The following is a 27,365-nucleotide window of genomic DNA, read 5'->3' as shown; positions in this document are numbered from 1 at the left end:
CAGACTGCGCCCACAGGCACTTCAATTAGAAGCAGGACTCAGCTTCAAGATCCTGTACTCGGACTTCCAAAGACCAGTGCTAGGATGGCTGCCTGTTGAATGCCGAGCCACAGCCGGAGTGGTAAAATTCAGGAGCGGCAGATTGTTGCATGTATTGGAGAAAAACTTTGTGCTGACAAGTCCAATTAATATTTCTATGCTACTAAATGATTTAGAGAATCATAGAATTCTGTATTCAAAAACTTAAATACAGAGGTCAAAGTACCAAGCTCATGCATTAACTTATATACGATGAACCAGAAGCAGCAGTGATGACAGCTTATAAAAAAATTGGCAGGCGTAAGATGGAATGATTTTTACAAAAAGGTGTTGAAAAAATAGGATGTTAAATGGAGATACGGGATTACCTACAATAAAAGAGATCACTATCTTGGGAACACTGCTGAAGGCTAAATTCCAACCATCAATGTCAGCTGGCTCCTGAGACCAGCTTCCAGCCAGATGGCAGGGTCCCGCACGGTGGGGTACAGCACCCCTGCGGGCTTACTGGAAGAACAAACCCCCAGGTAGGACTGAGTAACAACGCTGACTGACAGAGATGCTCTGGAGGGACAGAAATGCCAGTGACAGAAGAAAAGTGAGTCAACTGGAACTAATTTTCTCAAATTCCCTCTCAGTTTGTATCACCTAAATAATGTTTTGGCTGAAAGTAGAATTTATCACTTGTTGGTACATGGTACTTATCTTGATTGATCAAATACGTTATTCTATTGTTATTTATAAGAAAGGGCTGATGGACTTGCATGAGTTCTTTCAATTAATTTTATTGAGTAGCCAAATTTGATAAATTAGCACAGATAAAATAAGCATTTGCATGTGTTACAAATGACTTTTTACAGGAATAAAACAGTGAAAATTACAAACTGTAAAAAGGAGGACAAGTAAATCCTGTCTCAAATTCAGAAGGGGGAAGATTTATAACTTCATACTGAAGATCAAATGTTTGAGTTCAGAAAACAAAGATTTAATATTACAATATTATACACTACTTTACAAAATTAAATTTACTGTAAGGATTACATCCATAATAGTAAACAGAACCTTAAAATCACATTTAATGGTCCCTTATTTAACAGCCATTCTGCATCTTTGATTAAATTCTGTTAAGAAATTAATTCTAAATAAAAGAAAAGTTAATCATTTTAGTTATTGCAACACAGTCTATGTGGACTTAGACTCAAATATATTAAATTAAAAACGATAATGAAAGCAAAGTAAAATGGATGGTAACAATGTTGGCTGAACACTAATGTGTCAAATACAGAAATAGTTTTTAAAAAAAGTCTTCAACTAGAAAAATAGAGTACATTTGCAGTGGTAGAGTTATCGTGCTGAGATCTAAGTACCAGAGCCACTCTTGCCTATTTTTGCAGTTCATCTTCAGTGATCTCATTTTTCAATTGTAGGTAAAAATGACACATCATAGGTAGTTTGTGTGTTCATCTGTCCTGTATTGCCCTTACAGCAATACAAGGTAAACCAGCAGGCCTTTCCCACTGCGAGGAATAAACTAACGAAGTTCAGTACAGACTTTCTTCCAAAGTGAAGAGAACTCCAAGAGGGTTCATCTGATTCTTGTTTATAATGTTTTGCTCTGTAAAACTTAGGGACTTTAATTCAAAGTTGTTAATTGCCACAAAGACTGACATCTTTAGCCATTAGTCTGGTGTACGTAATCAATGAAGCCATCTCCAACATTTATGCTTTTTAAAAAAAATAAGGGATATAGTAGCAAAATACAGTCATAGTAAGAAACAGACTTTAGGCTGTTAGATGCAAGGATGTTCAACATCTGAGTGATAATATATCCAAAACACAAGTTTTAAGTCATAACCTATGCAAGTGCATAGCTTCCATTTATGATTTAAATTAAGAGACCCTTTTCCCCCAGAAAAACATCAGACTGTCAAAACTTAAAAAACCTCTTCACTATGACTGGAAACTGTGCAATTCTCTGAAAAGCTGTTCAAGTAAATATACTTCTGTTTGCTATGGAGACAGCAGACAGGGAAGCTTAAATTGGTTCTATAATAGTATTTTCATGCTATTTTAGACATTGTTCTGAACTTTAGCTTCTTGTGCTCAAGCGACAAGAACAATTTCCGCAAAGAAACTTCTCCCCTTAAGTAAGGCAACTCCTGACAATCACGTGCAGCTACAGCCTGAAATGGCAGCAAATGATTACCCTATGATGTCCTTTGACATTTGTATCATACAACGTAAGTTAACTAACCTAATCACAGTACATGTTTGACCACGTGTGTTTTACCTGTTGAAGTTACTTGCCCCAGGAAGTAGGTGTTGCAAGACCTTTAAGTTTACCACTATTAAACAAAAAAGCAAACCAAGATTTTTCCCATATGAAACACTTCCACAGGCATGGATACAGTAACTTAAATACTCTTTATGTTGGTAGCTATCAATGATAGCTTAATCTCCAAAACAGAACAATTATCAATACACTTTTATAAAATGATTTAAATATTTTTGTATATAAATTTTCACTTCAAGTCCAATGTCAACTTCCATCTGTAGCTCTGGCAGGGATCTGAGAGTATATTTAAAGCTTTTATTTGGTGCACACTGGCTTTGGACCTAGGCTCATTACACAGCTGCAGTAAAAAAAAATTTTTTGAAAACTTCAAGCATGTCTCAAACCATAAACAAATCTTCAAATGCAATACAATATTTTTGTCTTTGGAAAAATAATTTCTTTTCCAATTTTAACATCAGAATATTCAATGTTGCCTCAAAACATTAGGTTTGAAGTGCCATCACACAAACTCACTTCAGAAACACACCAGATTTTAGGGGCCTAACATTCAGTTAATGTAAACAAGAGCCAAAAGTCTACTAAACGTAAACCAAAAAATCTGAGATAACCTTCCTTGCCCTTCCTGTCCTACACCATTCACAAACTGAAATTATAACTATTCCTTTTACTGAAGAAAAACAAAGCTTGCCACTTTCTAAGTCTACTTTTGCTGCTGATTCAGCCACTGACTTTTGAAAATGTGTCTCACATAGGGCCCGCTCCTCCCCACTCTATTTTTTAATTAGAATACTGACTTATTAAAAGCTTTAACAAATTCAGCCATCTTGTCCGGGTTAAGCTTACCTTTAGTCCTATTAGCCATAATCCAATCCAAGCACTGGATTCTACACTTCATAAAGTATTTGTTCGTTTCACAATGAACAGTTGTTTCATTGCTACTTTAAGCATTAAGTTGAACATTGAGATGCTCTGTCTGTAATCACTGGATGCACTTAGAAAGAATTTCCCTGCAAATCATGATTCAGTATTGTGAGGTTTTATATCTAGCAGCAAAAAAAAAAAATGCAGAGAGTTACAGAAATATACATTTTGAACAACAAAGAACTCTTTATTTTACAAAATGTATTTCACCTTTTCAGTATTGCCTTTGTAAATGTACTTCATGCTGCAACTACTTACAGTAAAAACATGATTTGCAGCAAATTAAAGGTGCTCAACCAGTTCCAATAGTTTGATTTTTTTTTTTAAGGTACAATATTATGTAGTTGCACATTTGATTCTCAGATGTGGTCCTTTATTTGCTTTAGTTTGTTGAAATCACAGTGAGAACTTCTCATCAACTGCCTCAGGCCACAGATTTAATGAAGGTATTACAAGCACAATCGTTCTTTACTGCAAAATCGTTCCTTAAAGAAGTGAGCCAAAGGCTAAGTGTTTCATTTATTCACTTGCTGCTGTATATGAAGGAGGAATTCATAGTATGATAAGGCTGATTCTGTTCTGTCTTCAATCATATTTTGCAGAAAACTTGATTTCAATGGACTGTCGTCCCTTAAAAATGAAAATATAAGTGTTTGAGTGAAATAAATATTCGCCAAGATCTACAGTGCAATGCATTAATAAAGTTACAGGTCAAGTGGCAAGATATATCAAGAACTTAAGGACTATGAAAAGAGGATCTCAGGTAGCCCTTGTGATTAATCCCAACAAGTGCACTTACCAGCATTTACTTCATTTATCTGCCATTAAGTAAAGATTGTTCTGTGACATTTAGTCTTTTTTAGTCTGTGGAAATTCTAATTGGAGACAACTCATAACAAGTCATATCTGTTGTCAAATCCATTAGGCACAGCATGCACCACTGTTAAAACTTCCATTAGGAAAGTTCAGTATATGATATCCAAATATGTATTGTTAAGAGGTCCCTAAAGAAGCACAAAGACTGTTAAAAACCACTTACTTTATTATATATAGGATAGGAAAGAAAGGTCTCTGTTCTCTCAGCCAAGAAATGAAAGCTATTGTTCTGATGGATTCTGCAGTTTCAAGTTCTGGGAGATGTGTCTAAGAGGCAAAGGGTATCATTAATACATACATGATATTTTTCAGAAAAAAACAGTAAAAGGAACACTTAATAGCCCAACTCTATCCTGATCGGGTATAAAGGAAACCCAGATAGATATGCTTTGTGATGTGTAGTTTTAGTCTAGTCTCCTTTGAAAGGGCTTGAAACAGTCAAGTGCACTAAACTGGTATAAGCAATTGGCTATCAGAACAGTGATGACTGAGCTGTGATCGATACCCGTTTTATTGCAGAAGCCAAAGGATTTCCCACTAACCCACTATTCCTTACTATTCTCAAGTATTCTCAGTCTGCTCCCACAGTTCTAAGAAACTTAATCATTGCCAGTCTCTCCTTACTGTGCTTTCATGGGAAGATATAGAAAGTTTTAGCCTGGAGAAACTCCAAGAGAGGTAATAGAAATTATTTCTTTCCCTGAATCTGGATTTATAGTGAATAACAACTAGAGGGCTAATATTTGAATAGTGGTATTTTAGGTTCTCGTGAAAATAATATGCTGGCAGCAGTGTATGACTGGTGTACAGCAAAGCAAGCACGTACCATATTCTGTGGTATTGAGCCATGATTTGGAACTCCAAGGACTTGGCTGATAAAGCTCTGCCCACAGTTCTTCCCAATCCACAGAAACATTACCTGAAAGATACCCAGCAATAACAACATAATCCAATGCAAAACCACACCTCAGCAGTCTCTACATATTTTGAGTTCTCAGAAAGGATGCATCCAGTAAATTTAGATACTTTTTAAAGTCACCACCACCACACAACTTACAGAGCCAGCATCCATAAGGTAAGCACCATCCCTACTCAACTTCTCCACTGACAGCTGGAGAATGGGTGGCTGAGGTATAGTTCTATCATTTACATTAAGAGCTCCCTAAAGGAAAAAGCAGAAAGAAAAGCAGCGGTTCACATCTTGATGCATTGAAACAGGCACAAGTACAGAAGGTTAAATAAGAATAGGACATATTACACTGAACATTGAAGCTGGACCCTTTTCCTCAGATCAGTTCAAGTCATACTTCAAGTGCATAATTTACTAATAAATCTCTTAATGTTTTATTCAGAGAGAGCGATACTTCATCAACTTAATCTTAGTTAATTAGTTCTAGAACTGGAATATCAGATTTGTTATGTACAAAAGATGTGATTTCTAAAATTATTCAGGCTCATAAACATTCTCTCACTGTTCACAGAACTACTCTGACATTTTAAAATGAAGGAAGCTACAGTGGGACAAAAAGTTAAAACATATGTTATACTGCCTTTAAGTACATGTGATTTATTGTGCAAAATAACAACACAAGGCAAAAAGTGAAGTTAGAAAAAACCTTCCTCATCCATCCATAGCCAGAACACAGCTTCTCTCCAGAATTCATCAGTCCAATCCCAAATAACAAATGGGTAAATGCAACAAATAGGAAAATACGAAACAGTACATTTTAGCTACACAGCTTTAATGTGGAAAACTTGTGAGATTTTTAACACAAATTTATTTTCACATCACACAAATCTTTGGGACCAGACAAACAGACCATGTAGCAATGCAAATACTCACCTCATCTGTGAGATTATCAACTCTGTACAGACTGGGATGTGTCATAAGCATGAGGTAAACAAGGGGCTGGTTTTTCACTTGACACATGGTAAAAATGCGTTCATCTAAACGTGCGTTCGTCCCAGTTTGAAATGCTTTCTGCAAAAAACCAAGCATTTAATTTGACCATGAAAGCAAAGTGAGATAAGCTGAATTTAGCACACCACCTATCGTTTATTTCTAACTTACTTAAAAGTCTTAGAGTTGAGCCATAACTATTTTCTCAAAATACGGTACTTTACCACTGCTATTTTACTTTTCCATAGTTCTTTTCAGTGTTTCACATACAAATCATACAATTCTCCTTATTCCCATTTATGGGTTCTAGAACTTCCCATGACCTTGCACCATCAATCCTTTCTAGTGAGCACTACAGCTGAGATGAAAGCATCTTGAAATATATCTCTTCTAACATACACCTCAAAAATGCTACTTGACGGAATTTAAAAGAATAAATACCAGGGCAGTTTACATTTGGCTTCAATGTATAGAATCTTAGGTAATTCTGGATTTACAATATAGTCCTGGCTTGTTGGGACAAAAAAACCCCAGCTATAACTGAAACAAGGGCTCGCTCCTCCCACTTGAGTGAGTCAAAGAGTTATACAGTCTTCTACATGAAAAAGCTCAAATGTCAGTGTGAACATGCTAATAGCAACATGCTGGTTAATTCCTTGTCAAGAGGTATGAATCAGAACATTCTCTCTAGAACAGAAAGGCAGCTTGTCCAACACTTAAAATGATTTCTAGTATAAGTTCAGAGAAATCCAATCAAAAAATACTTACATTGAGCAAATATTGTGAAATGGTTTAAACCTTTTGCAAGAACAGCCAGCCAACTACCTCTTTGCCAGCCAGCTAGCTCTCTTAATCCACACTGAACTGCTGTGTGGATCTACATTTCCAAAAATGCACAAAAATTAGATTCTTGAAAAAACACTCTACCAGTGCCCTTCCACATTCTCTAGACGAGTCAGTGTCTTTAATATTTTCTTGCTCCCTTGCTTATACCACTTACACTTTTGTTTTTATACACACTTCTAAACTCCTGCTTCTCAACTAGATCATTCTCCGTGATAAACATCTTTAAACATCTTCTCTATCCCCTGTTGCTCTCCTCTGCATGCAAGAGCAGAAGGCCCATCCATTATTATCCTGATACATTTGCTCCATAAAATTCTCCAAATCCTTCCATTTTTCGTAACATAACAGACTCCAAGATAAAAACCACACATTCACCACCTCTAAAATCATATGTTATCTACCCAGGCCTGAGAAACAAATATGTTCTACATTGACCTTTCAAGTCATCAAATTCTGGGGTGCAGAGAAATGGAATTGTTATCTTGAGAGAATTTTATCTGTGCAAGAAGGACTGTTTTCAAAATCTGTAAAATATCTCAGTACTCTAATGGCAAACTGCAGGAAGGCTGGTTTTATTAAACAATCTAAATCAAGCAACTTCTCAATTTTGAGTCTACAAAAATACTGAAAGAGAAAATAGATGGTATTGTGTACATCAAAGAAATGTCCTTTTACTTCAGGTTTACATGCCAAACAGACAATCATCCTCTTGTACAGCTTCCTTTTAACTCTTACCTGTTTTAAGAGTGCCAGTACATAAAGTGGAAAGAGCCGTAGTGAGTGGGGAGCCATGAGACCAGGTTGTTGAATGCTTAGGACTGATGAACGGTAAGCAGATAAAGAATCTATCACTGCATTGACCAAGGCATCCCGAGCATCACTCAAGGTAGCAGAAACTGATCGGTCCACAGCTAAAAAGAGAGTACAAAGCTCAAATAAGAGGCTTTTCCTCCCTTGATAGAAATACAGTCACATATGTTAACTTTTCTCATTTTAATATATACTTCCATGCATCTTAATAAGCTTTTACTACACTGTAGAGAAAGTGAAGACAAGTGATTCAGAAAAAAAGCCAGGGACCCATGATGATGCAGCAGACTATGACTAAGTCCAGGTGACTACATACAACTATACTGATAGTCTACTTAAGCCAAGCATTAAAAAAAAAACCCTCTTCGGTTTGCAACTTAGAAAGCACTCTTAGAATGAGAGAATCTTTCCTTCTGAGGTTACTTCCCAGAGGATTACTGCTCAGAGCTTTAGGGATATCATCCATACATATCCAAACAAGCTCTTATCATGCTTACCCATATTGGCTAGCAGCCCAGTGATGGCTTGTACATCTGCCCCTAGGTAGACATCACTCAGTGTTGTTACAACAGGTAAGCACATAGTGTGGACACGAATTCGTCTTTCACCTGTAAGAAAAGAAAACTGTAGTCTCCAAACATAACTTTTGTTTTATGAAACAATACAAAAAATGCCACTGTTTACTCAATAGCGAAAAAAGAAAATTAAGATTTAATCTAATTTATCATAAAAGTGGTGAATCAGGCCATTTCCAGTAGCTTTTAAAAACAGTTAGTTCTCAGCTTCTGGGTTAAGTCTACCTATTTTCAGACCAGAACTAAGTTTCCCAAGAAACTTCTTGGTCTGGAAGAAACAATAACATCAACAACATGCAGTAACACGTCACAGCTGTGATCTTGATATTAGATAAAATAGTTTGTGTAAGTTACTGCAACTGAATTGCAGCTGATAAATGGACACAAAAAGACTCATCTGAATACTGTACTGTTAATGCAGCTAACGCTACCTGTATATCTTACCTTTGCTGGATGTGTACAGGAGAGCTGACTGAAAAGAAACAACTTGCATATCAGTAAGACTCTCTTCTACTGACATTTGCACAGCATATCCCGCATCTGGGTTTACGTTGGGTAATGACAACAAGTCTGTAGATCGTACGAAGAAGTTCCCATGGAAAGTATGAATGGAAAGACCTACAGGATAAGCATTGTACTGAATCAATACATTGAACTTTATTTTTATAGTTGTGAAGTACAGGCAGCATTTACACATCTGCCATCACTTTAGATGGCTCTGTATCAGAATGTTAAGATCCTTCTTAATGAAATAAAGTATCTTCAAGAAAGGTAAATATCCTAAACAGACAACTAATCCATAGAATTCACAAAACCTGCCAGAAAGCAGGAATTTGGAAGTCAAATCAATGCAGAATAGTAGTAATTCTCTAGACTATAAAAACAGTACCTTGTTGAAATAGCAGTCCAACAAAATTTCCAGTTTTAACCATTGTAAAATGGAACTTGGATGCCAGTAAAGACACTGCAAATACAGTCTTTAATAAATGGTCTGATTCCTAGTACTGAATTTTACTTTTCTAATCTTTGTCTTTTAAGCATTTAAGCTTACGTAACAGCCAAAATACCAATCAAAACATTCCCAAGTAACAGCAAACACCCGCTTCCCCTCCCTCCCCCCGCCAAAAAAAAAAAAACAACCAACCACTAAACTGTGTTCAAACCTTTGGTGCATCTTATCCTCATGACAGCCTCAAACCCAATCTTTCTAGTTAAATATCGTTTCAGTTCCTTTTGCAATTTCTCCACCTGGACAGGGTTGTGTTTATGGTGGTAAGACTGGTAGTAATAGACACTACCTGCAGAATACCTTGATATACAACCTGAAACAAAACCAACATACATTGGCAGAGTGCAGACAGTTGCTGCTGTGGTCTTTAAATATATACCAGCTGAATGCAATATTCCCTTTAATCATTAAACTGTTCACACCTGCAAATAGCTCTGTTACACAGTTGTAGACCTGCATACAGAGACAGAGGTAACACAACTATATGTTCAAGTACGTACGTAGTTTCAGGCGTGAAATAATTTTCCATTGGCCTGAAATCACAAGTACTTTGTCACTTGAAAGTTTGGTTAAATGGAGAAAAAAGAATTAAAATGCTAATGAAGCTTACTCTAAAGATGTTTACACTGATGGTTAAAAGGCACAGAAGAAGGAAAGTATTTCAGGCACTTATACCAGGATCACAAGAATCCTGACTCACTAAGGGAGAATATGAAAACAGCTAGGTTAAATCAGGAAAGACTGAAAGATTACATTCTATTCACTGTCACTGCTCATCAAGGATGAATTTGCATCTTGACACACTAGATTCATTCAAATCAGGTTCATATACTAAATGTTAATGTAGATTCTATGTATTTGCCAAAAGTACAAGAGTTACACGCCCCAAAACAGCTTAATACGACTTACCTAGAGAAGCCAAGTCAGAATATTGTCCACTAAGAAGAAATAAATCCACTGCAACCTGTTGCCCTGAGCAGTCCAAGGCTAACTTCTTGTAAAAATCAGTCGATGGTGTCAGATGTATGTCCTGTTAATACAAAGGAGTATTACAAAATACAAAGGAAATTCAAACAGATTAACAAATTTATTGCCTCTTTTCAGGGACACTAATAATTGATTCTCCATCACTGATTACAATGATATCTTAAAAAAAAAAAATTCAGATCATTAATCTGTGTTTATAGTGCTTGGGGTTTTTTTTTGTTCTTTCCACAACTTTAACAAAGGAAGGTTAGTTCAACAAGAGAACCACAAAATTAACCCAAAACAGGCAATTCCAGAACCACCTACATATACAGAACAGGGTAGTCAGTTCTCTCAACCTTTTTGCTTTTCTAACCTTTGCGGTTGCTCTTTGGTTTGGCTCTTCTCGTGACTTTAGTGCTCCCATTCCCACAGACGGAAGCTGTGTCTGGAAGACAGAGATTCTACCTCCAGTGGGGGACATCAGTTTAAAGGCAGCCTGTAATGCAGGCCCCAGAGCACTCTGAGTTTCCAGGGACTTGGTAAACATCTGTGGCAAGGTCCTCAACAGATCTTGAATTAGCTACAATTGAGAAAACAAAAGTATTAAGACTAGGAGTCTTCGGAGTTTTATTCTTCATAGAGGTGATTGCTGAACATACATAAACATGGATTAATGCTTCTAATATTAAGGTAGTAAAGAAAAAGCCCTAGCAGAAGTCAAGTACTGTCTTGTTTCAGGTTGGCAAAAGTTTACAGTCACATAGATAAATTAAAAGACCTCTTTTTTCCACCTCAAACTTGGCATTTAAACTGTAGGTTTTAAAGAGTATTAAGGAATCCAGAAATTATCAAGCATATCCCAAACTATGTGAATTTACTACCCTAAATAAATTCGTTATTTAAGGTAGTTCTTACCTCTTTATTTTCATTTAAATTTACTAATAAGTTTTCTGGCATTGGTATAAATACATCTGGAAGGAAAAAAAAGGTATTTAAGTTATTTTTTAAAAACACATCAAGCTTCCCCCAATTGTATTTGCCAACCATTACACCTATTGAAAAAAGAACACAGTATCAGTGTGCAAACCCATTCAAACATAATTATGTGGGTTTCTTTTTTTCCTCATAAGCATACCTGTGGCTAGAATGCCATGTTAGAGCAGCAATTGACAGGACTGAATGATAATCAAGACTATTAAGTAAAAACGCATAGTGAAGGTTTTCTAGTGTTCATTCTGCCCTGCCCTATAACATACAGTGAAAGGTGACTTGAAACTAAAGGCAGAAGCACTAAGCATCACTCACCGCAGAATCTATAGCAATTTAGCAAGCATCAGTAATTTGGGATCATGAGAGAAATCTAGAGAATTGTACAAATTAAACTAGAAGTTAGGAAGGCTGTCTTCATGTTTTAAGTTGTGAACAGCCACAGCGTTGCTCAGACATCAGGGGCTTCATGAACGAACACAGACATATGCTACTTCTAAAGCCATTACTAGAGAGACTAAAGATCTGATCTAGAAACTCCCACCAGATTTTTTTTTTAAAAAGGCTGAAAACCAGCAGTCATTAATAGATACTAACCACAGAATTTATTTCTGCATACCTTCAATATCTGAAACTATAAGCATCTGAGGCTGAGAGAGACCTTCCTGAAGACTGTAGAAATGGATTGTGCTGTCAAACGTTATGAAGCCTATTTTTGTTCTAGTGTTCCCAGGAAGCCTAAAAATGAGACATATGGTGTTCAGCAAGATGAAATTTCACTTCTGCAGGCTTCTTTTTTTTTTTAAACATCCACTGCACCTGTCCAAGGTTGTTACCAAGTAGTTAGCTTAACAGCTACACTGCATCAGCTTGACTAAGTCATTTTGGAGAAAAAAAAGAAAAACCAAAAAAGGAGTTCATAGTAGAGTCACCTAGCAGACACTCAAGAAATTTTTTAACAGGATAATAAGAAATGGAAGAAAAGGAAGAAACAAGCTGCAAGATACCAAGCAGCATTTATATAAGTTCAAACAGCATGTATTTTATGAAAAGGTTATTAGATGTATGCATTCCTTTCAGCAAATACTTACCTAAATTTCAGCGTTTAAAAAAAACAGTTCAAAAGACATCACAAACATGATGCTTATTCCTTTTTGGGATTGGTGAAGCAGATAGGAAAGAGCTAGACTAAGAAACAAGCCTCAAAATTACCTTTTATACCGGTGCACCTGTGATGGGAAAAAGACTACAGCTTTATGCTACATTTTAATACAACATTGGCCATTGCTAGCCAGCGCTAGGAAATTTCTGTTCTAGACAGGAAGTACTGGCATGTTGATGTCTATCACAAATTTCATAAGAGGAGCGAAAATAGGAGATTCTAAGAAAAAGGTACTTACAAGTCAAGATTGTCTAACAAGGTCTGGCAGACTGTATTCAAGTATCCTGTCTCTACTGCATTATGAGAGACATCAAACACAAAGAGGTACACAGGTGGTTGAGGTGGACGTAGCTGAGCAAAGAAAAGATGACTTTAATTTTCAAAATGACATTTATTAGTTTGGGTTTATTCATTCCACTGCAAGTTTAAACTCTATTAAAACAGCACACAGATGGTAGCTAATACTTCTGAACGCATCTGTCTCTTATTGGGTAATTCTAGAATTATAGTTTTCTTCCAGAAGACCTACAAACACCTACATATTCTAAATACAGAAGAACTTTGACATCATGAATGTTTAGAAATGAAGAACTATCTCAAGTTCTTCCCAAGAGTTCTCAGATACACTCCTTGAGGCAGCAACTGTTCTACTGAGCTGGAAAGCATCCTCTATAACAAGTCTTTTTCTGACCTCCCTCTGGAAATAAAACAAAGGGAGAGAGTAACTAAAAGTAAATAAAGCCTTACCATGTATTCTGAGGGAGCCATAAACTCAATAGTAGCATTCTGGACTTCAGGTCTTTTATGAGGTTCTCCATAAACTCTCGTCACAGGATTATACATGAATTCTTCAGGAACTATGCAGATAAATTTATATATTATTACTTGACACTAGTATTAGCTGTGCTGTGTTTTAAAACAAATACATCAACTCTTTTGTGCGTGTTGGGCAACGCTTCTTGGAGAACTTACTAGGCAGGGCAGCTACTTTGTCACCTGCTAGGGTACCTTGGGAGACCATGTCAGGCTCACAGGGCTCCATTAGTGACACCACTGTCTTTGCCCATGGGAAACATTTCTCATGTCTCACAGCCCCAGCATGACTGATGATGAACCCTAGTTCTGATATGGCCAACAATATTACAGTCTCAAAGGCCAAGGTGGGAAAGGTTAACCGTAACAGTTTAAAGCAATAAGCACATTTAAAACCTACCATCATTCACTCTATAGCACAAATTACATTTCCATCTCCTTTGGTCTAGAAAGCTGACAAAAGGGTTAATATATGTCCGGCATGAACGGCATCTCACAATAGTACTTGAAGTCACCACTGGCAATTGCTGGAAAAGAAAAGCTTCCTGTTTTAAAGCATCACCACATTACTGCTATTCATCTACGATAACAGCATTATCTACACTGTGCTTCCTGGTTAGCTAGTCAAAGCATACCTGTTGTTGAAGGAAGAAGTATTTCTGCATCCTCACAGCACCCCTACAATTCCTTAATAACACAACTGGTCGGAACTGAGCTCTAACCTTTTTGACTGCATAGGTTCCCCTTTCAAGCCTCTAAAGTCTTGAATTTTACACTGATGGTTTAAAGATCAAGGTTTAAGATCAAGTCCTACACCCAATACAGATAAAAAAATCAGAAAAAAACCCCACGTCTTTGAAAAGTTACTTAAATTGTGAAAAATAAAAATGTTTAAAAGAGGCACTGCTAAATTCACAAAGTCTCCTAGCTACCTGAGGATATCCAAACCCCTTTAACTTTGTTATTCTTAATTAAGTATAGAATTAGTAATACGTTTGATATAGGAAATCAATAACTACAACTGATATGTGACAAGATAAAGCTATCTAAGCAATACTGGAATTCAGATGTGTTGCCTTCTGTCACAGTCTGAGTGCTGTGCTGCCTCTAAGCTTCTTATTTTTTGTGGTTTGGGAGGTTTTTTTGATTAAGAAGTGAGGCTTGAAAGTTTAAAAATGGTAAGGAGAAAAAATTCAGAAAAATTACAATGATCTGTATGGAACAGGGAAATACCAGTTACCAGGGTAATTTTTCTGGGCCAAGATTAGGCAACATACGTGACCTTTTATAATTCACGGTCCAGCTCTGGACTTTAATAAAGGCATTGTTGATATTTCAGCATTTAAAGTTTTGAATATTTGTCATACCGATAAGTCTTTGAAAGGATGAAGCAGGAGCCCCAAAGGAAGTTTGGCTTTATTCAATAAGGCCTGAGTTTGAGGAATGTTAGTCAGGGTACAGCGGAACAACCTACATGGAAGACAAAGGGTTATTTTCAGAGGCTTTCAGATAATAAAATGATGATTTCAGTAGTACAGAGCATCCTTTATATTTTTCTAGAGCTGCTGATGGTGAATTTCTGTTTCCAGGTAAAGGCTCTTCTCCAACTCTGTCAAATCGTTCTGTTTTAGTCTGAGCTTGACCCACAGTACATACTTTGAGTTCTTACATTATTTTATACACATGCTCTTTACAGGCAACTGAGTGTCATTTTAGTCACTCAAGTCAAAGCTAAGCCTAACAATGTTCAAAGTTGCACCAAATCTTTATACACTAAGTGTTATTTTGGAATGCCATTTTGAGGTGGCCTTATATACAAATCTGAACCAGCAAAGTTTAAAAGGTTGTCTTAAAACTACACAAAAATATAAATAACTCCACAGTCATTTCTAGACACTTCAGAACTCGGTGGTTTCCAAAGTGCAGATATGCACAGTACTTCTGCAAATCCAGCCCAGCTTGTTGGTATGAACAACTTCACAAAGATGCTATTATTTCCTTTATCTATCATAGAAGGCTTCCAAAGCAGGAGTACCCAGTTTTACACAGTTTGGTTGGTCTCCTCAGAGAGATTACTTGAATAACCAACTGCCAGCCCCTTGTTTGACATTCCATTTACTCCATTGTTTTAAATGGTTACTTCCAATACAGAGGTTACTCATGTTTCTGCATTCACAATCTTTTTGGTGTATCTCACTCAAGTGAGTTAACTCCTATTTTATCTTTTCTGTCATACTCATTGCCAACTACACTGTAAAGTTTTTGTATTATACCTGTCTATAAGCCACCTCGCAAGCAACGTATTTTTCCTCATACTTTCTACAGAGATTATTTTCCTCACTTCAACATTTAAACCACCTACCGCCTTTATCGTAACACAGTGAAGCCTGGTTTCGATGTTTTCTACTCACAAAATTAAGGAAATATTTTGTGAAGAGTTATGTTTACAAGTAGGAATGTATACTTCTATTTTTTGGATGGGTTATAGCAAATGGATAATCTTACTCAGGATTACAGTTGAGTTTCTGGATGTCTTCATGCAAGTTAGGGACAGGAGCCTTCAATAGGGTCATAGGAAGAATATTTCTTTCTTGAAGAAGATTCACAGGTCTTAATCCTTCTTGCTGTAGACTCAGGCTACCCATAGATGCAGTTAAGTGATTAGTGCCCAGGGCAGGCTAGAGTCAAATAAAATTTCAGAAATTAACACCAATTATTTGGATGAAAGCCACAGTTCATTTAAAAAGCAAACATATTTCCCTTTCATTTTTTTTTTGTTTGTGTATTAACTGCCATTGTATTACAAGGATATATTTAGAAAAACTACTTGTTACATAAACTTGGACTTAGGCATGTAACATAATAGAGGTAAAAATTAGCATACATTTGCTACGAAGCTCTTGAAATACAGAGGCTTAGCTGGTAAAAGGGTTGGTCAGTTCGCTTTGAAAGTTCAGGGAAAAAACCAAATACTTCATCTAACAATAGCAACCCGAGGGAAGAAAAACATGCCAAAAGCAGCTGAAAGTTTTAAGAGAAATATTCTGAACAGATTTGAGGATAGAACACTTCAGCAAGAGCTGGCACATAGCTCTTCCAAACTGGTACCAAGGCGTCAGCAAAAGCATTAATTTCAGGCTACATCTATCACCTTGAACAAATGGTGCATCAAACAGTCAACTACAGAAGCAGCACCCCACAGATGCACAACACACACCAATCGTCACTTTTCTTTACCCACGCGCACCATGGGTAGTACTGAGATAAAAACCAGACAATCTTTACCTGGTGGAAATGTTTTGATCCATCTGGATATTGCAAAGCAGATGCCTGCATTCCTGGTGCTCCGGGTGGAGAAGTATTTTGGTAGCCTGGAGGTAAGGTAGGGTAAGAATACCCAACACTTCTATTCATCTTAAGATTTGGAGGTGCTGGAGAAGGATGTGGAGTTGCTAGAGGCAGAGCAGACAAATACTTAAAATTAATTGCTGAAGAACTGCAACTTGCTTAATGCATTAATACAGCAGGAGGGCTTTTTGTTGTTGTTTAGTTTCTAAGCGTAAACAACTGACAACTGCTGTCAATTTTGCAAAGTGCTCTTAACTGCCTTACCATACTTACAGGCAAAGAAATGCTAATTGTCAATGCTTCAAATTTCATATTTATTTTCAAGACAGACATTGAACCAAGTATATATGTTTGTACATAAGTGCCTAAACTTCTATCTTTCCCAGACTCTTAAAAAAAGTTACATAATAGTGAACATTTTTAATTCCAAAGCCTTACCCATGAGGCCACCACCTTCTATTGCATCATAGCTATTTTGGACCACAGACCCATCACTGGCAGCAGATGTAGCGTCGCCTATTAAGGAAGACAGTCCCAGTAAAAATTTTCACAAGTTACTAAGAAGTTGTAATAAGGTAACTGCAAAGAAATCCTACTGGCTGGATGAAGATTAGCATAGCTTAGATCTACTTTGTTTCTGCCCAGGATGAAACTGAATTAAATATACATCTTAGCCTCTTTCTCACACACAACTCCCCTGCTGACATGACCTCAACAAAAGACATTCATAAAACCTCCAATCTTTTTTCAAGGAAAACAAAAGTCTCTACACTTTGGGTTGAATGATCTTTTAAGATTAATTTAGATTAGGTATTCGTCATAACTTCCAAGCTAATATGCAGTAAGTGTCAGGGGACACTTCCTCCTCATCCGAGAAAGTGTCTGTAGGCTAGCTGCAGTTTTCAAAGTAGCTTGGAATTAAGGTACTGAGTTCCTTAAAGAACTTTTTCCACTGATAATTCACAGAAACACCGAATTCCCTTCACTTACACACTTAGTCCAGTACTGTTCACCAAACACCAACAGTTCTGATATGGTCACATACCAGTCAAGATATAAATTCCAGCTGAGATAAGAAAAACGTTGAAATGGAGAGAGTGCTGCCAAAGGACAGCTTTTTGTAAGCTAACTATGTCTAAATATACAAAACCAATTATCTATTGCTAAGGAGAAGTAGGTACTCAATTTACTTTTTATTATCATTAAAATCTTCAAAGATGACCCAATGAAAGGAACTTACATTACATGCTGAATCTTGTTAGTATGCAGCAGTCAACCTACTTCACAGACTAAACACTTCTATCTCTCCAGGGCCCTGAAAATGTTTCTCTTCATTATGAAGAAAAGACTTTCTAAGCAAAAGCAGTTTCTAATGCATTTCATATGTTCAAAACTAAGCTAAATCTGAATATACTATTCTTGTACTTACACAGCTACCACATACAAGAAACTGTCAATCTGAACATGCAAGGCACCAACAGTTTTGACAGAACAAACTATGTATGTAAAAATAAAACTGCCAGCTACCACATGGCCCCATCTAGCATAGGCACTACATGCAATACAACTGCAGGTCTGTGTGATACAGAGCCTTGATGAGTTCTTAAACAATGGCATATTTGTGCAGGGCCCACAGGAGACAGAGAAAGTCACATATCTGTCTTCAACAGCTGACGCTTAACAGCCTCTACTAACAACCTTCAGAAAATGAACAAATCCAAGATATGCATTTCAGTGATTTTACACAGAAGGGAAGAGTAAAGTACAGCTATGTAAACTGGCAAGGAATTGCAGGGTTCACATTTTAGCTTTCCCTGCAGAATAAAACAATACAGGAAGTTATACACAGATTATGTTCTCCACAGCAGTCAAAGATGCAGAGAAATCAGAATTTCAATATCATTTTAGAACACTAAAAATAAAAAAAGAGATGGCAACTATTGGAGACAGGGACATGTTAAACAGCACTTAGAAATCTATTTTGAAGTGTTAATTATTTCTATTTTATTAACAACTGTCAACAAGAAATATTTTATTTCCTTCCAGGTCCTTACCTGCTCCTCTCAGATAAAATTATGCTGTATTAGTATCAATTTTACTACTCGAGTGTCTAATAGAACAGTGTACTTGACTTTAAAGGTTGCATATTAGAGCAGTTGTAACGTTCAAATTCAACAAAAAGAGCAAATTATTTCTTACCTTCTTGATTTGCAGCTGAATTTAGCAGAGACTGTGTACTAGGTGGTCCTGCTATCAGTGTTGATGGCCTAATTAAAGGTGGACCACCAACTGGCGGAGGTCCTAAAGGTGGCCTTGCAGGAGGGTGGAGTGGAGTTAAAGGCTGAGTCACTGGTGGAGGTGCAGATCCTGTAAAGAGATTAATTTTTAGGACGAATTTAAGCCAGCTGAAAAAGTCACAAAAGTTTTGTTACAAAAACACACAGACTGAATTCTAAATATTCCTCTTATTCAAATGAGCGCACGAGACACACAAATCCCAACAGGCGTGTAGGTTTCACAACTTCAGATTGTTTCTGTCATGCTCTTCTCATACTGAGTTTCTGTAGCTATTATCCACTATCTCTTTCAGCTTTTTGTTGCTATTATTGGTAAGAATTTCAAGAGATACAGAAAGCATCCCAACTTCAATTACTAAGTCTGGACTTCATATAAAGTTATAGTACAGCCTCATATCAGAGAATAATGAACTAGTAAGAGTCTAAACAGATTCCTTCTGACACGATGCTCATCTTCCACTTCAATAATCTGATGCAAAACAGCAATGTACAGATTCTATAGCTACTAAAATTACTTGGGAAAAAGACTTCACTTGGGAAAGCATCAGCAATGTGCAGTTTGAATAAACTTGCTGTGTGAGCGTGAGGTGTTTTGCTCTCCTAACCCTCCATGTTAAAAGTCACAGGAAAGTTTTTAATTGCTTCTATTTTAAAATTCTAGGACTTTCTCAAGCCAAGACATTTAGAAACCCAATTACTTTTCTTCCCTTCAAATAATGCCAAATCCTAAGAGCACTTCTACCCCTTTGTTCCAGAGGCCAGTATAACTGCCCTTCAACTCTAGGTAGACACCAATGTGTTTTAATATAAAAGTTAGCCTCTCAAAAGATAAGGCCAAATTGTCCGGTATCACCAGGTCTGAACACAGTATGGAAGCCTGTAAGCCATACACAAAAGTATACTGATAAATTCCCCACTACACAAAATATGCAACTTCATGAGCCTGCTCAGTATGGTCACATTTAAGGGAGGAGGGAAAGAAAAAAAGGAAGAAAAGAAAAAAATCACATCCAGTGAAGTTATCTGTTTGTTCACTTAGCGTTTGATACTGCAAAGCTAATTAATAATTGCTATATACAGGCAACGCTATCACCAAACTTCGACGAGATTCTGTGTCTAAGAGGTGTCCAAAGTTGGCCATGCAGGCAGGGAGCTGGCAGACCTTTGTTCTAAGAATGAGCGTGATCAGCAAAATGAGCTAAATTCATTTTAAAATAAGCGACCATTGTTCTACAAAAAACTACCAGGGACATTGCTCAGGAGGATTCGCTGTTGAATGGATACAAGAATTCTCCTATTCCAGACACTCACTCTTAATTCATATGCCACTTTCCAAAATTTCTCATCATTTTCCTCACTAATTTCAAAGTACTAATTGTTTATTCCAATAAACTGCCAGAAATAGTTTCATAAATTCTGTGAGCTTAAGACAGTTTGAATACCATAACAAAATTAGTCAGGCATGTAACAAAAAACTAGCATCAAGAAAAATCTCTAATGAGTCTAAAAGCATTTCACAAGAAAAAAATATTTGCTTTAACATTTAAAATATTTCTGTATGTAACTCCTATTAGCATGCTCAGAAAGATGGTTCGGAAAGCCTCTATAACAACAAACAGCAGTTTGGCAAAGAGAAACTTGAGTATTAACTTTGTTTCCATAATAATCACAAGTTATATAAGAGAGCTATTTAGCATTAGAAAAGCTTTTCGCCACTCCATATACCAGCACGCAAGCAGCAGAAACAGAAGTGGTAATTCCTTGTGTCTCATGATTTCAGAGCACTTTCTAAAGACTGACTATTATTATTAGATAGTGAAAATTACAAGTTTGGAGGAAGGACGCTTTCCATTCAACTGGCCTCTATTTCAATGGCACAGAATGCTTTTCAGTTTTCTTTCCGCACTGTGCCCAAGTTATTTGCATCAACCTGACTGAGGCCATCCTGAGAACTACCTGTATCAAGTGATTAACAGAAAGGCTAACAAGTTTTAAACTGCGAAAGACCACACTCACTAAACAGGACTACAGTTTTCAACTGTGAAGTCCCGAAGTCCCCACTTGACTGAAGCATGCCAATGCTCCAACAGCCACCCCAAGGAATGGTGAAGGTCACAGAAACAGCTTCCCAAAACAACAAGACACCGTTCAGGAGTTACCTGCTTCAGCCACCTGAAATGCCTGCGCACAGAACTTCCATTTCTAATCCAAAGAAACCAACCCAGTATCTGTAACGTGCATTTTCTCAAAGTATCTGATTTGACAACCGCGTTCCACAAGCAAAATGCCACTGCAGAGTACATTCTATATTCTTTTTTTTAAAAAGGATGCTGAGAAATAGGCATTGGCAAAATACCAAAAACTTATGGTTACCTGGCTTCATATAGCTGTTCTGAAGCGGAGGACCACCCGGAGAAGCAGCATATTGGTAACTTCCTGGAGGATTTGTATTTCCTGATAATGACGACGGTGGCTGAGCTGACCCTGTCCCCGTCACACGAGCCAAATGGCTAGTTTGAGACCCAACTGGCTGACTCACAGGAGTCTGGCTGTACTGCCAGTTTGAAAGCACTGGTGGGCTAGCTCCAGGAGGAAAGCTACCGGCAGATGATATAGCAGCCGAGTTTTGCAATGCAGGCAGCAGCACTTGCGGAACAGGACCTGTCTGTTGTACTGGTGACCCGGAGAAAGGTGCCACTGGCGGTCTATTGAGAGTCTGCCCAGGTCCTTGATAATTGTTTAATTGAGAAACATTCTGAGAGCCACTATAGTGATACTGTCCAGAAGACTGATGGGGAGGAACCTTCGCCGGCGTCTGATGCGAATACGATCCTGGAACCGAAGGGCTATATCCCTGGCCATCTGATGAATGCATCAGCTGATTTTGAACAGGACCTGGAAGAAAAAAAACAATAAACCCTTTAGAAAGTCAGTGTTGTGTATCACTTCTGAAAATAAGAGATGTTGCTGGGAATCTCTTTCCTTAGGATTTCATTAGTCTCCAAGCCATTATTTTTTTTATTTTTAAACAATCAGGTGTAAGAGACAGAAGTACTGCTGCAGGGGACATGAATTTGGTAGTCTTTTGCTATCAACACTTAGATCTTTGTTTTGGTTTGTGTTTTTTTTACAGTACCCTCGCAACCACTAAGCATTCCAGTGCCTGAGCGCAATCCATCCTCCTGGACTGAAATTCACACACGATCCTATTTCTATCTTCAGAAACACCCAAAAGCAAGCCGACCAAAGAGGAGCGCTCTCCCACACAGCTGGCAGCAGTACAAGCGACAGACCGAAAGCGGAAGCATCCATTACGTAATAACTCAGTTTCACTTGATGATTGACACCAACTTAAACTTTAGCTTACGGCAAAGACACGAACAGCCAGTTTCAGCGTAGGTCACCATGCTATTTCTCAAGTGGCAGAGTTAATCTATGAAAGTTTCTGCAGTTAATTTTAGTAAGAGAACTATTCATACACATACCGCTCATGTGAGCAGCCAACTGGTCATGAACATGCAACGAAGGGTAATTTTATCATAAAATGATTCACCAATCAGGAAGATAAAACTTGAGAGCTTAATGGTGCTTTTTATGTATTTGTTGGTTGGTATAGCTGAACTAAGTTTTAGTCACTTGAAGAAAAAAAAAAAAAAAACGGAAAAAGGTTAGTAACTCTCCAAACGGTAAACAACGCTGGCAAGAGCGCCATCAGATTTCTGCTTTACACTGGAACACAAAGAGACAGAATACTGGAGATTTCCAGGGCGATAAGAGCTCCATCAAGAAAGTTACTATTACAGGTTATTCATATCATTGCCACAAAATGGACATTCTGAAGGGAGACTATAAATTTGCAAGTGAAATCCTTCTGAGCAGAATACAGTAGGAAATGCATGCCACAGTCAGACACGACTCTTTAAAAATTACTAAAATGCTTTCCAATGTTGTATGATTTATTTTAGCCAGTTGCATTGTGGCTCCCCCCATGTCCCTAAACACACAGTTTAAATACTGGAGACATTCCACATACACAGGTAAACATCTGAAAGCAGAAAAGATCCTCTTCATGATTTAGAGTTAAGATTCTATTCTTTGCAACCCTGTACTATTTTCCAGATTTCCAGACTTAGTTAAGATTTGGACAATTTTTTTGAACCTAGATAAACAAAAGCACTTATTTTTCCAGACCAGAAACCACCTAAATTTTCAAAAACATGCCAGAGAGATTAGCTTGGAGAGTGCGTATATATTTACCATACAAGTACTGGAAACAGCAGCCACCAGAATGAAATCACAGAATTTCATTTAACATTAAAACAAAGACGGCTGGTTTCCTATTGAAGCATTCTAGTTAAATTTCAAAAGGTGAGGAAGTTCGCATTTCCAAGTTAAAATACCTTTGAACTTGGGCATTTCTGACAATAAATTAAGCTAAACACAGAATACACTGAAATACTTAGTTAGAAAAATACTGCACCGGTCACTCAGCTCCCCATTCCCTAGAAAGCCTTAGGCTGCAGTTCACAGACAGCGGTTACTTCACTGAATATTGTACAGATCCACGCTAACTACATAGCCAAGGCAGTACTACAGTGCCAGTGACCTCATCCTCACTGCCTCTGTTATTTGTGCATAAAAAGTACATACCATATAATTCTCCACCCATTAATCTCAATATGCTACTTATCGTTCAGTTAGGAAATCCAGTTATATCCTACTGTCCTTACAATGCTGCTCATAAATCTCAGTAATTAATAATTCTCTAAAATCAATGGTGTCTAAACAAAAAGCTTGCAAACATGAAAATGCTAACAATTATGACTCACCTTAGAAATTACCCTCCAGTGTATCAGATGGGTTTTCAACAATCAATTTACAAAATCCATTGTAAATTAAACTTGCTAACTCTAAGAACAATGAAGAATTCTTATGTGATGCCAGGCCTCCTGACTGCATCACCATGTACACTGATATAACAACATTACTATAAGCCATACAAAAAATACAGAACAAGTACAAATTAATTTCATAACTTGATTATTCACCTTCGAGCATGACTCTGTAGCCCAGGCAGGAATCAGGGTACTTGGATTGCTCTCTTCCGCACTGTTTTCCTTGCTTGAGGGGTAAGTTTGAGGATAATGCAATGGAAGTGAGGTGAAACCCAAAACTGACCGACCTGATATTTTCTATGGCACTTTGCTTTAAAAATCAAATTCACCACAGCACAATGTTCCAGAGTTTTATTTTTCAAGTCAGAAGCACAACGAAAAGCCTTGATAGCTTACGCACGGTTTTCATGTTTTCAAGACAAGCCTGCGTAAAGCTGCCAACAAAACTAAAGCAACAGCACTGAGGGGTGCAAACCCTTTCCAACGGGCTTCACAGTCCATAAAGACTTCTCAGAACTTGTGACTTTGCTGCTGCCAGGTACCTGTCTTGACCTGACCTCTTTACTGAGGCCTGTCAGAGAGCATATAGGCTCTCCAGCTTTCCCCAAACACTGCTGCTGGTTTCCTGCACTGTTCTGTGAAGCCAGGAACTAAAAAGGAATTCAGCGTAGACTGAAGAGCTAGACCACCTGCACGGCAGCAAAACCACCAACACTCAGAGCAGAAATAGGTTAGTAATACAAGAAAGGCCACCTACTTAACAGCGAAAGACACCTCTACAGGAACACAAGGTCATTTAACATTTCTAAGGGATTAGGAATGGCACCAGAATATATATGAAAGGTGGCCTGATGGTTTTATAAAACGAGGGGTCAAAATATTAGTGCGGGAGGTTAGGATTGAAGTCGTATTTTCTGCCATACAGAATTTCAGCATCACCTACTCCAAACCCATTATTTAGTACATCGCCTTCACGAGCCGCAACCTTTCCAACCTCCAGAGAGATGCAAGGATAAACACACTGAAAAGCTGCATCCCAACCAAACTGCCACGGGATGGGTCACCACCAGTGCCCACTCCAGCTGACTTTGACCCACCGGCCTCCAAGCACACGGAGAGCTGACCAAACCCAACAGCTTCTAAAGCATCTCATGACCTCAAAGTGCCATGATAAGGTATCACACAAGGAGAGAAAACAGTTCCAAAAGAATTGTTTCTCCTTGTTTGCGCTTCAGATCTATTAACTGGAAAGCAAATTAGTAACCTGCAGTTCAATGAATACAGAATACTGGTCCTGTGAAAAGAAAAACACAAATGAAGTAGAGGAAGGTTGTTGCTAAGCAACTCGATGCTCCGTGCTAAACAATCTCCCAGTCAGCACATGGTGCTGCTGTGACAATTTACTGTCTTTGATGGACACGCGAGCTCGGGAGTTACCTGCAAACAGTAAAGCAAGCAACAAGTTGAGAGGAAGAGCTGACAGCTATATGACAATTTATCATTCTGTTGACAGCTTTCTTTCCTCATAGCCCACTGCAAGTATCACAACAGTACTCTCAGTATGCTCTAGACCTTTTAAAAGCTTTACTTTTACTGTAAACATCAAGGTATATTTTAAACAACGCTAAGAACAGGCCACGCTTGAAAAATCTAATTTCAAAGGCCAGCAACCCAAACCTTATCTCTAACATACCGTAACAACGGTATGTTAATTTTATTACCTTGTATTTGCGTAACTCGGAATTTCAGTTCTTTATTTTTCATACACCTGACAGCCGGGTAGCCTGAAATTCCTCCTCCTCTGACTGCCTCTCCAGAACTTCCATTATGTGCTTAATCCAACTACAGGGAAATCGGCAAACAAAAAGTGATGCCAGTCTGTAAATCATCCCACTCGATTACTCCATTAGCTAACGTTCTCTTTGTACATTCTCTTAGACTGTAAGCTCTCCAGAATAGAGGCACACTCTTCAGACTGTATTCATACGCTTCCCACTTTCTTGACCCTATAAGCAACTATACAGTTGTTTGTAAAATGTCATTTTGCTGATGACTTTGAGAAAAGTAATAAGCATGCTGTGAAGGAGGAGGGGGAAGACAAGTCAAACCATTTAATTACTCATGCATAAAGCAGAAAAATCAAAAGATCTCATTATAACTGAATTGCTTATGATGCAGCACAACTACTGAAACACAGACATGTATAATTAAGGAACCAAGTATAGAGGATGCTGTCTGTATATGTGAAATCAGGAAATACTTCCAACAGCACAGATTTCCACACATGCAAAGAAAACATACAGAGACAAGTCTTTGTCTTTTATTTCCTTCTTCCTAGCTTAAAAGGCTGGCTAGTAAGTTGTTCAGTTTCACCTTCAATATCTCGTCCTGAAGAAAAGATGTATTTTGAAGGGAAGAAAGTCATCAAGACTTTCCCAGATTGTAGCACACGGAACAAGATAATATCGGTTTCTCACAAATGACAAGATAAAACAAATCCCATTGCGCTGCAGCCTGCGCTCAGCCGGGTCCCCCCCCCGCCAGCGACAGCCACGGTGCCACATGTACAGCTCCGTTCAAAGGGTCAGAGGCTCAGACCGCATCAGGGACAGGGGTACAGGAACGTCCGGGGCGGCTCACGCCGAACCTTTTACCCAGGGAGCGTAAACACAGGTTTTCTGAAAGGCGCTTCTGTCAATTTATAAGCCAAGACACACAGAAAAATATACTCGAGGATATTTTTGTCATGAAAAAAGATTGGAATGAAAATTTATTTTGCCTGGTAAACAGCTCTGCGTGTTCCCCCGTGACGCCTGCGGGGGGACGCGCTCCCGCCGGCGGCTCCCCACGGCTCCCACCCAGGACCTTTTATTTCCCAGCCAGGGAGCCAGCCGCCCCCAGCCACCGCTCCCACCCGCACCCGCGTCCTGGCCCCGGCCGGGTGACGCTCCCGCGGGGGGTGACAGGAGTCACTCACCGCTACCCCTTTTTTTTTTTTTTCTCCGAATTCAGCCGCGCTCCCTCCCGGGACGCCGGGGCTAAGGGATGCGGTGAGGGCGCCGCGGCAGCCGGGCACAGACCTGTCCCCGGGGCGGCTGCCGCCGACCCCGCCCGCTCCTACGGGCTGTAACTCAGCGAGCCGGATAGCTAACGCACCGGGAGCGGCCGCCGGCTCCCCCGCTCCCGTCACACCTCCTCCCCGCGGGCACCGGCCCCCTCCCCCGCGCCGCGGCCCGAGGCCTGCCCCGCTGCCCCCGCAGCACCGGGGAGAACGGGCGCAGGGCGGCCCAGGGCCGGGGAAGCGCCGCGGGGCGGGAGCCGCCCCCCGCCAGGCCCCCTGCCCGCGGCCGGGCCCCGCGGCCCTCCACTGCCACCGAGGCGGCCCGGCGCCGCGCTCACCGTTGCTGTAGGGCTGCTGGCCGGCGCCGTTCTGGCTGGGGTAGCCGGCGGGGGGCCTGGCGGGCTGGGCCATGGCGGCGGACTCGGCTCGGCTCGGCTCGGCGGTGCCGCCCGTCTGGCGGCGCCCGGCCCAGCTCGGGGGAGGAGGGGAGGGACGGCCCCGCACCGGAACTACCGGGCGGCGCGCGCAGGCGCACTGCGTACACGTGGCACTTCCGGGAGC

The 27,365-nt window shown here is 39.0% G+C and overlaps 1 protein-coding gene across 1 annotated transcript; it reads right to left on the bottom strand.

The window, feature by feature from the left end:
- Positions 1–804: 804 nt before the first annotated feature.
- SEC24A (SEC24 homolog A, COPII component) lies at positions 805–27,318 on the bottom strand. Its single transcript, XM_075164582.1, has 23 exons — positions 27,143–27,318; positions 21,222–21,743; positions 18,751–18,918; positions 16,990–17,067; positions 16,489–16,655; positions 15,709–15,881; positions 14,571–14,673; positions 13,604–13,730; positions 13,138–13,247; positions 12,629–12,741; positions 11,848–11,966; positions 11,157–11,212; positions 10,615–10,821; positions 10,182–10,302; positions 9,427–9,585; positions 8,708–8,881; positions 8,186–8,296; positions 7,614–7,789; positions 5,976–6,113; positions 5,190–5,294; positions 4,959–5,051; positions 4,296–4,399; positions 805–3,886 (listed from the first exon to the last, which is right to left on the bottom strand). Exons 1-23 carry the CDS (start codon positions 27,213–27,215, stop codon positions 3,772–3,774), a joined length of 3,312 nt encoding a protein of 1,103 aa, XP_075020683.1. The 5' UTR covers positions 27,216–27,318; the 3' UTR covers positions 805–3,771.
- Positions 27,319–27,365: the final 47 nt, after the last annotated feature.

Source organism: Calonectris borealis, chromosome 15 (genome assembly GCF_964195595.1).
Source record: "Calonectris borealis chromosome 15, bCalBor7.hap1.2, whole genome shotgun sequence".
Classification (NCBI taxonomy): Eukaryota; Metazoa; Chordata; class Aves; order Procellariiformes; family Procellariidae; genus Calonectris; species Calonectris borealis.
Note: the sequence above shows the minus strand (reverse complement) of the source record. Positions and strands in the feature narration are given on the sequence as shown.